The sequence below is a fragment of the Erythrolamprus reginae genome, chromosome 1 (assembly GCF_031021105.1).
Source record: "Erythrolamprus reginae isolate rEryReg1 chromosome 1, rEryReg1.hap1, whole genome shotgun sequence".
NCBI classification, from domain to species: Eukaryota; Metazoa; Chordata; class Lepidosauria; order Squamata; family Dipsadidae; genus Erythrolamprus; species Erythrolamprus reginae.
This window is the reverse complement of record NC_091950.1, coordinates 358,859,722-358,875,474: the sequence shown is the minus strand read 5'-3', so window position 1 is coordinate 358,875,474 and position 15,753 is coordinate 358,859,722. Positions and strand designations below refer to the sequence as shown.

General features: G+C 38.2%; 1 protein-coding gene across 1 annotated transcript in view; it reads left to right on the top strand.

The window, feature by feature from the left end:
- The window catches only part of DNAH14 (dynein axonemal heavy chain 14), a 217,941-nt gene that overhangs the window by 44,311 nt on the left and 157,877 nt on the right, over positions 1 to 15,753 (top strand). The window contains exons 12-18 of the mRNA XM_070728172.1: positions 1,363 to 1,411; positions 2,075 to 2,172; positions 2,822 to 2,994; positions 4,333 to 4,680; positions 8,217 to 8,558; positions 12,964 to 13,357; positions 14,730 to 14,920. Coding sequence (XP_070584273.1) covers positions 1,363 to 1,411; positions 2,075 to 2,172; positions 2,822 to 2,994; positions 4,333 to 4,680; positions 8,217 to 8,558; positions 12,964 to 13,357; positions 14,730 to 14,920 — 1,595 coding nt within the window. The remainder of the gene's footprint in view (positions 1 to 1,362; positions 1,412 to 2,074; positions 2,173 to 2,821; positions 2,995 to 4,332; positions 4,681 to 8,216; positions 8,559 to 12,963; positions 13,358 to 14,729; positions 14,921 to 15,753) is intronic.

The following is a 15,753-nucleotide window of genomic DNA, read 5'->3' as shown; positions in this document are numbered from 1 at the left end:
CACAGAGCCATAGCTCATCTCATAGATTAATTAGATGCGCCCTTATTCTATCAGTTCTTTTGGTAGTATCGTGATACATGCTGGTTGATACTGTGTTTTAGCTAGATTTCTAGTCACATTATTTCTTTTTCCTCTAATTTCTTGCCACATTATTTCTTTTCCATTCTATTATTAATTCTATAGAATGATTACTGTATTCAATATGATGTTTCAGAAATGTAGATAATTTAACTTGGATTGAATCAGGAGTCTGATCTGAAACCAAGATTGATGTTTCAACTGATTATTTATTTATTTATTATTTTTATTTATGTATTTGTCAAACAATTATAGGATGGTAATTTGTACAAATAAAACATTAGTTAAGTAATGATAAAAAGTAATGATAGAAGACCATAGAACAGTAGGCACAATGGTGCACCTATGCATGCCCCTTACAGACCTCTCTAGGGCCCCTTTCTAGGGGGAGAGGTCAATTGTAGATAGTCTAAGGTTAAATGGATTTTGGTTTTTTAAATTATTAATTTCTTTTAATAAAAAAGAAGGGATTTGTTTGTTTGTTCCTTTGTTTGTTTGTTTGTTTATCTATCTATCTATCTATCTATCTATCTATCTATCTATCTATCTATCTATCTATCTATCTATCCATCTATTTTTCTATGCCGCCCAGTCCCAAGGGGACTGCCGCTCAGATACTATATTTTTCCGTCCACACTGACAAAAAATTAGAGGGAACATTGGTCAAGACTACAATATTTGTAACAAGTTAATATTAAGATCCCCAGATTTTTATAGCTGGAATCAAGAGTTTATAAATTCAGCTGAAATTGTATTTAAGGTAATTGACTATTTTTCCTCACAGAAGAATATCAGCTTTAGGAAGGAAAATAATGCAAAGTTTAAAATAAAGATTTTGATATCCCTTTCTGTAATATCAAGACCATATTTTTTTTTTGTTCTATTTTTATAGGGGCAATTTTAAAACAGGCAAATTCTGAAATCCTATGCTTTGCCAAGAGCAGCAGCTTGTTAGACATCTTCTCTTTTGTTTCTTTTGCCACAGGCAGGCAGAATCCTTCTCCGTGACAGCTGCTTGCTAGTGTTCTTTTTTCTTTCCTGCAGAACTGTCCAAGCAAGATGCTTCATCTCAATATTACTGAGGTGGAACTGATAACATTTTTTAAACCAAAAAGCTGCTGTAGTGCTATTCCCAGTTTCTGGAAATGTAAAGGAAATTGCAAATTAGTCTCCAAGTGAAATTAATCTTTGTGCTAATCATGAGAAAGACTCAAATTATTATGCTTGAATTATTAGTTTTTAAGGATTGCTTTTGTTTCCCCCCCCCTCCTTTTCACGGAAAAGAAAAAGATGCCAACTCTGCTTCAAGTAAACAAGGAATCACATATGAGAGGTAACAATAATTTAAAACATATTTTGAATTTAATAATGTAAAAGAATATATTTATTTTAATGGCTTTTCGTGTTTTATATATGTGGCAAGAATATTTTAAGTGCAAAAACAATATACTTTTACATCACTTCTGATAAAAGTGATGTGATTTCTAGACCACAAGAAACCTGGAATAGTATCTCCTTTAAATTTGTATTCTTTGCTCATAGTTTATTTCTTTTATTCCTCTCCAATCACCTTTGCCATAGTCTCCAAGGAAAACAGCTAATCCATCTGAAATAAACTAACTTAAATGAAATTCTTCTGATAAGATATCTCTTTCACTGTCCTGAAAGCACCTGCAGCACTTATACTTTTTCCAAGTGTAAAAACAGTACAAAAACAAGAGAGGTGACAATTCCAATCTGAACTATCTTAACTTGGGATATATATCTGATTTTGAATTACTTTCTCCCCCCAGCTGTCACGTGATGGCCCATTGCAGGTTATTCAAGAAATCACTCAATCTTCCAAAGAGACATTTTGGAGTTTGGGAAAGAAGGAAAATAAGAATTTTCCTTGAACTTTCATGTATTTATTTTAATATTCATATTTTGAGCCTCAAACTGTTGTCAGTTTTTTGGATGCCCTTTGACAATAAAAATGCAATATTTTATTTTCCAGGTCTTTACAGTTCTGTACAGATGTATCACTGATTCCTAACAGAAAAACATTTTCAATACAATTACAAGGGATTATAGATGGATTAGAAAACATCATTGGTAAGTAATGTATGGACATGGTAGAAAAAAAATTGAAAAAAAATTGATATAATATAGATTATTTACTATCCAATACAACAAAATAAAGATCTAACTGTCAGATCTAATCTAATTAAAAAAACCCATCTTAGTTGAAGCAATTTTTAAAATGTGTATGAGTCTAATTTGCTATATTTATTTATTTGTTTGTTTTGTCAAGTACATATTGGTGGTATACAAAGATATAATAATAATTATATACATGATACTAGTAAAAGGGAAACATTAGATCATAGGACGGAAGGCATTCTGGTGCACTTATGCATGCCCTTTACTGACCTCTTAGGAATTGGGATAGGTCAATAGTGGAAAGTCTAAGGGTAAAGTTTGGGGGGTTAGGTGATGATACTACAGAGGCTGGTAGTGAGTTCCATGCATCAACTACTTGGTTACTAAACTCATATTTCCTGCAGTTGAGTTTAGAGCGGTTTATTTTAAGTTTGTATTGTGTAGTCATTTGTTGTTGTGGTTAATCTACATTTTTAGTTAAAATAGTCAAAAGTCCTGAGAGTATTTACCCATCCTTGGTGCTCAGCCAGTAATTTAAAAAAATGTTTCATAATGAATTATGATTTTGAAAATATTTTTAAATTACCATATTTTCCATTAGATCAAGTTACATCATTTTCTCAAGATTCTCGGCTTTCAATCTTCATTGATCAGTCTTTACATAAAATAATGCAGCAATGTGAAGATTACACGGATTTTGAACCCAAACATTATCAATCAACATGGCCAAACTGTGATCTCATTCTTGGGACAGATCCAAATTACCAAAACAAAGTATGTTTCAGAAGTTGTACTATATGAGGGTAACAGTTTGCTGCCAAATATATTTCTGAATAATTTTTCTTACCTTTATATCGATTCAAACCATGGTATCTGGTTTGAATCACTATAAAGCTCATACTCATGAGCTGCTTATAATCTTTTTTGTCGTGTCCTCCTAAAACTGAAGATGCCAAAATTTGGCTGAACAAAATTTCTAAATTTTGGAGAAAATGTGAAAAAATAAGTATGCATACATCTCAGTGTAAGAAATTGATTTCTAAAACAATCGACAAATATAGACAAATATAGCCTGCCCTTCTTTACAGAACACTTAAGCTTCATTCTCTTTATATCAAAAGGGCACAAGAAATATTATTTTTCCTATTTCCCCTATATATAGATATATCAGTAGATTAATGGTTCAATCCCCTTATAAATCTTAATTATCAGAACGCTAAGAGATCTTTTTTTGTAATCTGTTGACATTAAATAATTTTCCAAACTCCAATTCCTTCAAATTCACACCTCCACACCCTACATGGCTTAGGTCCAGATTACTGACGGGACCGTCTTCTGCCTAATGTATCCCGGTGACCAGTTAGGTCCCACAGAATCGGCCTTCTCCAGGTCCTATCAGCCAAGCAATGTCACCTGGCGTGGCCTTGGGGAAGGACCTTTTCTATGGCAGCTCCAGTCCTTTGGAACCAACTCCCCCCAGAAATTCGCATTGCCCCATCCTCTTGGTCTTTCAAAAGGTTTTAAAAACACACCTCTGCCAGCAGGCCTGGGGCTGTTGAACGCTGACACTCTGTTCCAGCCGAATAGTAAGTCTATGATGAGATGAATAGTGGTTAAATGGTTTTAAATGTTTGGGTTTTTAGATTAGTTTTCTAAATGTTTGGATTTCCAAAATGTAGCTTTTAGGGTTGGATTTTATTATTGTCTATTTTGTATTCTTTTTATGATGGAAACTGCCCTGAGTCCCCTGGAGAAGGGTGGCCTAGAAATCCAAATAATAAATAATAATAAATGAATAAATGGCAACAAAGGACCATGATCAGAACAAGCGTTAAAATACCACCCATCCTAATAACTGGGAGCTACCTTAGATATTCCTATTTATTCCTGATCTCAGGTTAGCAGGAAATGCTATTGGTACAATTTGATTACATAGGGTCACAGTTGATAAGGTATGTCTGCTAAGAATATATTTCCTAAATCTAATCAGAGGAAATCACCACCATTCTAATGTGAATGCTATCAGTGCTATTTAATAACAATTTTGAAAGATTATAGGATTACATCTATATGTCTTTGATTTTTAAATTTGTTTCCATCTTAATTTTTTAGATTGTGGACCTTCTCTCTCTTCAAAGTTCTTCACTGGCCCGAATAGAATCTTACAGCCGAAACTTTATGGAATATTGTAGTATGGTAGATAAAGCAAAATATACAAAAGACAAAATAGTAGCATTGCATAGAGAAATGACTACAAAGGAGTTTAGAAATATTCTAGAAAATTATACAGTTGATGTAAAGGAGATTGTATGTATGCTTATTGAAAAACGCATCTCTCTGTTTAGAGTAAACAGCTTGAACTTTCAGACAGAGTGCCTGCCATATTTTGAGGGTCTGCTTAAGGCTATTCATGCGTGTTTTTATTCAGCGATTGATACAAAGAATGTGCATCTTGTTGAAGTAAGTATATAATTTTTATTTAATCAATTTCTTAAATTTCTATTCCAGCTATTTAATTGCAAATGTTTAGGTCAAAGTCCAATATATGGAAGAAATCATTCGCTGTAGTTGAAGATCAAAATTTTGTTTGTTATATTGCTGTTAAAATGAGATAACAATACACATATTGTTGTATTTTGGTAAATTATTACAAGAGAAATGTGGACAGAGGGAAGGGTAATGGGTAGACAGACTGATTCAAATGTTGAGGTAAACCAGTGTTTCTCAAATAGTGGGATGCCTACCCCCCCCCCGGATGTGTAACCCCAGAGAACATGCGTGGTCCCTCTCAATTGATTCCCCCAGATGGGGAGTGTTTTCCCAGTTGCACAGTGCTCCGAGCCCGGAAGAGAAGGTGGACAGGCGGGGTGGCTGCATGGGTTCTTGTTGTTCTTGGTGGGCACCACGTAGCCATGAACAGTGTGGCGAACCTGCTGCTGGACAAGGAGAAGCATCTTCTGCAGCTAGGTGAAAGCTTCGAATGGCACCCTAAAGCCTCCTTCCACACCATTCACTGTGAATGCTTGGCAGAGGCAGCGCTTATGGGCCAGGCCAGAGACCTCAAACATCGGCTTGATTAAGCTGGCCTGGTCCCATGTTAAAACAATAAAATTCCCTTGGGGCTCAGCTCAGAGAATTGGGGGGGGCATGAAATGTTTACTTCTTCATGGGGGGGGGGGCATAACATAAAATAATTGAGAAGCACTGAGCACTGAGATTAGAAGCCGCCCCGAGTCTACGGAGAGGGGCAGCATACAAATCTAATAAATAAATAAATAAAATAAGATAGGCAGGGAATGTTATATCAACTTCACTGGATCCCAATAATCTTCAATTCTAATTCAAGGTGCCGGTTGGTACTTGAACATTTTTTCTTGTAAGTTCCTATTTGGACTATAAGTTCATCTTCAGAAGCATTTCTCCAGATACTCCTCCATGTTAAAATATGGTTAGTAGCAATCCACATTTTCAGGGCTAGCTTGTAGTCATTGGAATGCCATCCCCATTGGTGTATGAGATAATACCATTTTTTTCATCATTTCACCACCAGGGCCAGGAAAAGATTTTTGTTGTTGTTGTTCTTCTAGGCCAGAGATCCCAACCTATGGGCCACAGCTCACTAGTGGGCCATGAGGGGATTGCAATTGGCCGTACATGCTCTTGCATCCTCACTTGCATGAGCAGCATTTAAATGAGTGGCAGATGTGTGCACATCACTCGTAGAAATGGAACTGCACGCATGTGTGCAAGCACTAGCCAGCCGCTCACAGAACCATCCCCTCTTCCCCACCCACTCCTGACAGTCCACAAAGCCAGAAATGTTGGAGAACTCTGCTCTAGACATTTAAATCAATATTTGGTTGTCTGGATCATCTTGTTCACCATTCTGGACAGTCCTTATTGCTTCTGAGATTACAAGAAGCAGTTTTGTCATGTAGGTGTTTTTAGAAAGCAGTAAGCATTGTAGATTTTAAAATAATTTTAGCAGAGCTATACAGTTTGTATAAATTAGAAACTAAGTGCAATTAAGAGAGACTGAAAAAACCTGTAAGTACAGACCCTTCAGAAGAGAAAAATCAGGGGTTGTATAATATAACTCTTTAAACAGATGAAGGGATAGCCAGAGAAGGAGACCAAAATATGACCAGTTTTGTTCCAAGATACAGCATTGTCAGCTCTTCCAGGTAAAGCAAACAAGAAACAGGACCAGATGAGTTAATTCTATTTTATTGTAAGATTACATTAAGACACTCTTGCAAGTCTAAAGTATAAAGTTCCTGCTGCCACTTTTAACTCTTTGGTCCATTAGGCCAGGTCCTTCCTAAATTTCTTTCTCTGATCTTCAAGACACTGGAGGCCGCTGCTTCTCCTGTTTGATTGTTTCCTAGGCAGCATCTTTTCCCCTTATTCCCCAAGGCCATTCACAAGAATAATGCATAAGTTACAGGAAGAAAGACTATGATTGACAGAAATAAAATTTCTAATTATAAGTGTGGGTTTTCAGTGGAACCCAGGAAGTGATGATGTTGGGCCGGATGGGCGGAGTCTCATGCTGCCAACATTACCAATTCGCTGAATCAGCTGCCGCAACCAATGTCTACTTGCCCGAACTGGACTGAACCGGGAGGATTTCACTCCTGCTGCATATGTTCAAATTATATTTGATGGCACTTGTAGTGCAAGAGGAATCATTTGTAGAAAGATTGAATTAATAATAAGAAGTACTTTATTATGAATGAAACTACTAAAATATAATTAGAAAGTACTAATTGATATTATCCTAATTATTCTATGAAATTAGAAATTCATGGGATGGTGAGAGGTGCATGTGAAAGCCTAGTGAATGGTAATGAAGGGAAAAGGAAATGATTGTGAAGTGAAATTTTATAACATTTTGAATTAATACAATCCCAGGGAAATGTTGTCAGAGGACATGAATAGATGAGAAAAGGAGAATAAGTTCAGAGAAAGTTATTGGATCGTTCATAAACCAAAGAATGCATGAGACAACTTGTGCCTTATTGGGCATCATTTTCAGAGATATTTCCTTACCCAAACACCTGATACAGAATGATCGGCAGAGGAGATAGGAACACAGTGCTGAGGCCCGGAGCTCGTTTGCAAGCCGACAAGCATGCACGTGCGTCCTGCAGCAATTCGAGATGGCCTTTTCTTCTTGCTGAATCATTCCCTGCCAGCCACCCTTAATCCAAGCACAATACAGCTATACAATCCTAATCAGCGCCGGCTATTTTATGTGGGAATTTTATGCTGGAGCCTCCACAGAAAAGGCTCTTTCCCTAGGCCCCTCCAAGCGACATTGTTTGGCTGATGGGACCTTGAGAAGGCCAACTCTGTGTTACCTAATTGGTCGCTGGGACTCATATGGCAGAAAGCGGTCACGCAAGTAATCTGGCCCAATGCCATGTAGGGCTTTATAGGTAATTAACAACACTTTGAATTGTGTCCAGAAACCAATCGGCAACCAATATAATCCGCAGAGTGTTGGAGAAATATGGGCATGCCTAGGGAGGTCTATGACCGCTCTCATTTTGCACGATTTGAAGTTTCCAAACACTCTTAAGAGGTAGCCCCATGTAGAGAGCATTGCAGTAGTCGAACCTCGAAGTGGTAAGGGCATGAGCAACTGTGAGCAGAGACTCCCTGTCCAAATAACTTGTGCACCAGATGAATCTGAATGTTCCCTAAAGTGTAAATGTATAGATACAGTCATATTCTATATCATAATTGGTGTCATTGTTTTAATTTTATTATTTTGATTATGGTTACTGTTTTTTATAGTTCTCACAATGTATAACAGTTGGAGTAATTAGTAAGCGAAGTAATAAACTGTATCTCAATTGTAATCAAAAGCTTCAGGAGGTTTTCCAAAAAGTTAGAATACTATCATAACAAGAATAATTATGTATCTTTGGATACGTACTTTATACATCTTCGGATACATCTTTAAATATTTACTATTTCATCACTTTTAGGTCACCCAATCAGCAGTAACCAAGTTAAACAAAGAACTAACAACAGTGGATGGATTTGTTGAACATTTACTATATCTTCAGGAAATTTCCGCACAACTACCAAGTATAAGGGTTGACTATCACTATCTTTCTGAGCTCCACTTCATTGCAAATGATTATAACATCTTTCTCCCACATCAGCAGCTTGCTCTCTATCAAACTGTTGTGCGAACACTCCAGAATCTTCAATCAACTATCCTTATCTGTGAAAAACTGAAGGATGATTATGTTATAAAGTTTAATGAAAGTTTGGGAGAATTTATGGATAATTTACAGGTTGAAATGAAAGAATACAAAAGCAAGGTAATACGGTAATAACAAATATATATGCATCTGCTTCATAATAGCAAGGTAAAAAATCTTAAAGCAAAATACATACAATTACTATTATTTTATTTGTTATTAGATTATTTGCTGCCCATCTTGATGTGTGGCAACTCTAGACAGCTTACAACAGTAAAATGGAAAATATTTTAAACATGTAAAAATAATAATAGTGAAGGAATAAAATGATAAAAATAAATAGTGGAAGTCCAATAATATGACATTAAAAACCTTGAGCGAAGGGAGAGCAGGAACACAGGGTCAAGGTGGGGTCGGTTAGTGCAGCAGCGACCTCCAGTAAAGTAGTCCCCTTTGGATCCCCAGGCCAACTGGCAGAACCAGGTCTTCAGGTCATTGCAGAAGAATAAGTGGATGGAAGCAGATATCACCTCAGGGGGCAGGATGTTTCAAAGGTTTGGCGCTATACCAGTGAAGGCTATAGCAGAGAAGTTCTGAATACTGTGAATTGGAATTTTAAAAAAATTATTATTATTATTTTGGTCAAGCATATATAAAATTACAGTAAAAGTATAAACATGTAGCCATGAAATGGTACATGGGAACATTAGGACAGGGATGGTAGGCACATTGGTGCACTTACGAACACCCATTACAGACCTCTTAGGAATGGGGTGAAATTAACAGTAGACAGTAGGTTAAAATTTTGGGGATTTGAGGAAGAAACCACAGAGTCTGATAGTGTATTCCAAGCATTGACCACTGTTGAAATCCTATTTTCTGTAAGAAACTTTGGTGCAGTTTACCTTGAGTTTGTATCTGTTATGTACTTGTGTATTGTTGCAGTTGAAGCTGAAGTAGTCATTGATAGGTAGGACATTGTACCAGATAATTTTATGTGCTACACCTAGGTCAGACCTAAGGCGGTGTAGTTCTAAATTGTCTAAGTCCAAAATTTCAAGTCTGATGGCATAAGGTATTCTGTTGCGAGTAGAGGAGCGGAGGACTCTTCTCATGAAATATCTCTGGATATTCTCAATTGTATTAATGTCCGATATGTAGTGTGGATTCCAGACAGATGAGCTCTATTCGAGAATTGGTCTAGCAAATATTTTGTATTCTCTAGTTCAGTGTTTCCCAACCTTTTTTGAGCCACGGCACATTATTCATATTTTCAAAATCGTGGGGAACACTGAACGGGGGGGGGGGGGGGCGCGGGGCCGCGGGGGGGGGGGGCTAAAGAAAAGTTTGGACAAAAAAATCTCTTCCTCCATTTCACTCTATTTCTCCCTCCCTCTTTCTCTCTTCCTTCCTTCCTTTCTCTCTCTCCATCCCTCTTTCTTTCTTTCTCTCTTTTTTGCTCTTTCTCTCTCCCTCCTTCCCTCCCTCTATGTCTTTCTCTCTCCCTTACTCTCTCTGCCTCTCTTGCTATCTCTTTCATTCTCTCTCTTTCTATCTCTCTTGCTATGTCTTTCTTTCTCTCTCTCTCTCTCTTTCTCTCTCTCTCTGTCTCTCTCTCTGTCTCTCTTTCTATCTCTTTCTCTCTCTCTCTTTCTCTGTCTCTCTTGCTATCTCTTTCTTTCTCTCTCTCTGTCTCTTTCTCTCTCTTTCTCTATCCCTTTCTCTCTCTTTCTCTGTCTCTCTGTCTCTCTTGCTATCTCTTTCTCTCTCTCTTGCTATCTCTTTCTTTTTCTCTCTCTTTCTTGCTATGCCTCTCTTTCTCTCTCTCTCTGTCTGCCTCCCTCTTTCCTTTCTATCTCTCCCTCCCTCTTTCCTTTCTATCTCTTTTCTTTCTATCTCTCCCTCCCTCTTTCCTTTTTATCTTTCTCTCCGTCCCTCAGCGGCGGCAAAGAAGAAGGAAGGCACGCTGCAGAGGGCACCGAGGACAAGAGCGCTCGCTCGCTCCCTCGCCCTCTGACTTCCCTCCCTCACTGCTGAAGGGACGAGCGTGAGGGTTTTTTTGCTTTTTTTTTCCTTCCCCCACCTCACGGGAAAGAGAGAGAGAGAAAGAGCAGCGAACTGCGGGATGCGGCAAAGGACTCCTTGCCAACCCAAAAAGGGGTGGGGGTGGCAAAGGCAAAGTCTGGGAGGCGGGGAAGGGAAGAGCGGGAGACCCCCAGACAGAACGGCTGAGGGGAAGGAAAGACAGAAGGAGGGAGGGATTGAGAAGCGAAGCCAGCGAGGGCTGAGAGAAAAGGGGAGCGGCGCGCGCGAGAGAGGGGGGCGGGCATTACTGAAACGAACGGAGAAAGCCCTCTCTCGCAGCGAAAGCGCTCCCAGGGGGCTGCGAGAGAGGGCTTTCTCCGTCCGTTTCGGGAAAGAAACGGACGGAGAAAGCCCTCTCTCGCAGCCCCCTGGCTGGGAGCGCTTTCGCTGCGAGAGAGGGCTTTCTCCGTTCGTTTCAGTAATGCCCGCCCCCCCTCTCGCGCGCGCGCCGCTCCCCTTTTCTCTCAGCCCTCCCTGGCTTCGCTTCTCAATCCCTCCCTCCTTCTGTCTTTCCTTCCCCTCAGCCGTTCTGTCTGGGGGTCTCCCTCCCTTCCCCGCCCCGTCCCTCTCGCAGCCCCCTGGCTGGGAGCGCTTTTGTCCCGAGGAGCTGAAGCCGCAGCCGCCGCGAGAGAAGTCGCGCCCCAAGGCAGGGGGCGGCAGAGGAGGAGAGGGGGCAGATCGGGCGGGGAGCGTCACGGCACACCTGACCATGTCTCGCGGCACACCAGTGTGCTGCGGCACACCGGTTGGGAAACGCTGCTCTAGTTAAAAGTATAATATTACCAGAGAAGAAGCCACTCAAGATTGGGTTAATCTCTTAATGCTTTTTTGGCAGTTGTTACAGTGGGCTCTGGCACTTAGATCATTAGAGATGAGTACTCCAAGGTTGTTAACAGAGTGAGGTTCGTTTACAAGTTTGTGTCCATCCAGCTTGTATTTTATGTTCAGATTTTTTTTGTCAATGTGCAAGATAGAGCATTTGTTGGTTGAGTTTTGAAGTTGTCAATTGTTTGACCATTCTGACACATAGTCAAAGTCTTTTTGAAGAGTAGCATCTGGTGACAGTTGGTAGTGTTGAATAGTTTTACATCATCAGTGAAGAGAATGCAGTTTTTTAATATGCAAAGGTCATTTATGTAATGTATAAAAAGTGTGGCTCTAAAACGCTGCATTGAGGGACACTGCTGTTAACAGGTACTGGATTTGAATGATATAGCGTTCGATATTTTGACCACTTGTTGCCTATTTAACACAGCTATCCATTTATGCAGAGGGCCAGAAATGCCATAAGACTGCACTTTTAGAAGTCATTTGTTGTGCACAACTGAATGAAAGGCTTTAGAGAAGCCTTGATTGAGATGTGTAGTCGATATGTTTTGCAGTGTAGAAGTTGCAGATTACAGGATAATTTTTTCCTGAAATCAAATTGTTTGTTAGAGAGTAGGTTGTTTGTCTCTAAGTGGAGGGTAATAGATTGGTTTATGATTGATTCCATAACTTTATAAGTGATGTAACATAAAGAGATTGGCAAGTAAGTAAATATGTATTATGTTTAGAGATTCTGCTAAGGCAGAAGAAAGCTTTTTTAAAAAGCACATAGCCCATCAGATCCAGTTGATAGAGATGGTTTTAGGCTTATTTCTATTTCAGATTTACAGAGAATGGAAATGCTGATATTAACCTGAATGTAAATGCTGAAGAAAACCTGATCTAGACTTAGAAATAACACTCATTGCAAAACACTTAATGACAATCATTAAGTGTTGTACTTCATGATTCTTGACAAATATATCTTTTTCTTTTATGTACACTGAGAGCATATTCACCAAAGACAAATTCCTTGCATGTCCAATCACACTTGGCCAATAAATATTCTATTCTATTCTATTCTAAACACTTCAATGCAATAAGCAAAAACTGATTCATACTTTTTAACAATAATGAAAAAAGTTCCTGCTTCTTTTCTTCTGTGTATGCCAGTTGTTCTCCATTATTCTTCCAAGTTATCCCATCTTTCCTTTTCTGTTTTGAGCCCTATAGCACATGCAGTAGTAATTATGTGTGAAGAGTAGGAGAATTTAATCTTCCCTTTACTGTCTACTTTTGCTAATTGGGAAATTGAATGCATTCCACTTTGAGGGTGATAATTCCTTCAAATCAGTGGTAGTAATAGCAGTCCTTTCCTATATAGTAGCACTATTATAAAATTAAAGCAGCAATCACCAAACTATGAGCTTTGCAAAAACCCGTCACACCCAATTATGCATAAAGGAATAGCCATCCTTCTCTGAAAAAAGAAAGAGAGAATGTATGTTGTAAGATATAGGCAACTTTGTTCAGTGTAACGGATCAATTCGGATTTTAAAAAAATATTTCTTTAATTTTGTCCAACTATATTATTATTTCTTTGTCTTTAATTGTTATTCATTTTGTTGTTTAGGTAAGAAATCCTGTCCTCCTCCTTAGTGAAACCCTGCCTAAGACTGCTAAAGAAATGATTGAAAGTCTTATTGAAGAAGCAGGAATTATCAGTGAGAAAATTTTAAATTATGCAAATTACCAGCATGTGCTTGATGGTGCCATTAGTGACATGAAATCATTGTCTGTGGAAAAACTATCTCACAGAAGTCAGGCTGGCGATTCTCAGAGAGTGAACGCTGAACTCTCAGAAATTGAAGGTGAACTACAGTTACGTAAATTGTTGTGGGACTCACATGAAGATTGGGCAAAACTTATCTTTAAGTGGAAACACACAATATTTTGGAATCTTGATGTAGATGTAATTCAAAGTGAGGTTCACAGATTCATACAGAGAATTCATATTCTTGAAAAAGGTAAATCTTTGATAATTGCAATAATAATGAATTAATTGAAACAAAATATTTTATGAATTAAAATTATTTTGAAATTAAGTAAGAACCAATTTTGTTTTAGCAAAATGGTAAAACATTATTAAAGGGAGTCTATCTTTTTTGTTTTTAATTGTGAGATTTTTTGATTTGATGCATTGATAACAAAATGTTATTTATAGAAAGATCATACAGATCACACTTTTGCAAATCTTACTCCCCCTTTCATTGATTTATTGTATAAAAATACTTTTTAAACTTTGCAGGTGAACAATTTTTGTTAAAACTTTTTACATGCATATTTGGATTATAGTTATGTGGATTATTAGTAAATATTCACATGCTAGCTACTAGATTGAATTGTGATAAGTAAGATCATAATTGACTATAGTGAAAATCTTTAATATAAAACCAACAATAGATCAGTGTCACAGGGGGCTAGAAAGGTAGAAAAAATTGGAACATAGCCATATGTGCACATAAGATTTTCCATAGTGGGGAGGAGATAACAGCTAGACGTGGATTGACTAATCCATCAGCCAATGAGGACTGAGCCTGTTTTTCAGTATCTTTTCTGCCCAGTAGCCATTTTCCCGCTTTTGGCTCAGTCCTTGCTTCAATTAGGATGTGTGAGTCAACTCCTCTGGTTATTATCTCTCTCTCCAACCTCACCTACCTTCCTGGAAGAGTTGGGGAGAGGGAAGGCGGGAAAGAGCGGTAGAGAGGAGGAAGGAAAGAGAGAGAAAAAAATATGGAGGCAAAGAGAGAGACAGAGAAACATAGAGAGAGGGGGGGAAGATAAGAGAGAAAGAGAAGAAAGCAAAGAGAGAGAAAGGTAGAGAAGAAGGGAGGGAAAAAGAGAAGGAGAGACTGAGGGGAGGAGAGGAGAGGGAAAGAAATGATACTAGAAAAGTTTTTCTTTTTTATTGTTGCTAAATGTAATATTTGAAAAGAGAAAAAAATGAAGATGCATAAAAATGCATTTATCATGTTTTTCTTAGAACAATTAGCTGAACTCTGCCTTAACATTATTTTAGATAGTAAAATCTCAGTATTCAGGTTAAATTGCCATGTTGGCAGTTTGTGATAAATGAATGGGTTTGGGATTGCACTTTGGGCACTCGGTCTCTAAAATATTTGCTATCACTGCATTAATGGATTCTTGCACTGAGCAAGGACTTAAACAGAGTGGTTGATTTCCAAGGCTTCTTTTAAACCAGACTTTCTTTGAATCTACAATTTCAAGAAGGAGTCTGTCAAAAATTCAAAACAACCTTATGTAAAGAAAGATCAACAAAAGCTCAGATTTCAAACATTTTATGAAAAGTGTTCTGATGTAACTTTTTCATTTTTGAAGGCTTGCCAGAAAATACTATTTTACCCACTATGAAGAAATCATTGATGGATTTTAAGGAATCTTTGCCTATAATCATATCTTTAAGGAATCCTAGTCTTCAACGAAGGCATTGGGAAACAATACAGAATATTGTTGGAGAATCAGTTTCTTGGGATAAAAGACTTACTCTGGAGAAGATCCTGGAACTCAATGTAATATGATATATAATTTAGAAATACCATTTCTAAAAGTATATGTATATTTTTGTTTAATAGTACACATCCTGTTTTTATAGTCTGAAGTTAACACTTACTTAGATTTTCCATTTAATGTACAACATTTTCTCCATGTTTTATTAAGTTTCATCAGTTTAAGTTTGGGGTGAATTCAAGAACCCATTTTTGAAGGAATTAATGCATTATGACCAGGAGTGGGCTGCTGCCGGAATGGGGGGCAACGCAGTGGGGTAGCGAAAATGGAGCTCCACCCCAGAGTACCCAATTTGCACTGAAAGAAGTTGAAAGAAATTCACGGCATCCTGTATAAGCCATGCCCACAGTGTGGTAGTATAAATTTTGGTAGCCCTTCACTGATGATGACCTTGTACATGGGGAATATGTGTTTCTTAATTTAGGCTTCTATACATTTTTAGAAACCATGAATAATCTCAAATAGGTCTTAAGGGATTTCCAGGTTAATTTTCCATATTCTTGGAGCATTGTTTACCACCACTACCACCCAAAAGAGTTTTAAAATTTATTGCATATTTTTAAAATCTGCTTTCATTTTTTAAATACAGTGATCCCTCGATTATCGCGGGGGTTACGTTCCAAGACCTCCCGCGATAATAGATTTTCCGCGGTATAGTGGTGCGGAAGTAAAAACACCATCTGCGCATGCGTGCCCTTTTTCCATGGCCGCGCATGCGCAGATGGTGGAGCCGGGGAGCGACGAAAGTGCGGAAGCCGACAAAGATTGCTTTGAATGTCGGCTGCCCCCGCCCCCCCAGCACCCGCCCGCTCGCTTGCCGCTCGCTCGCCGCTCG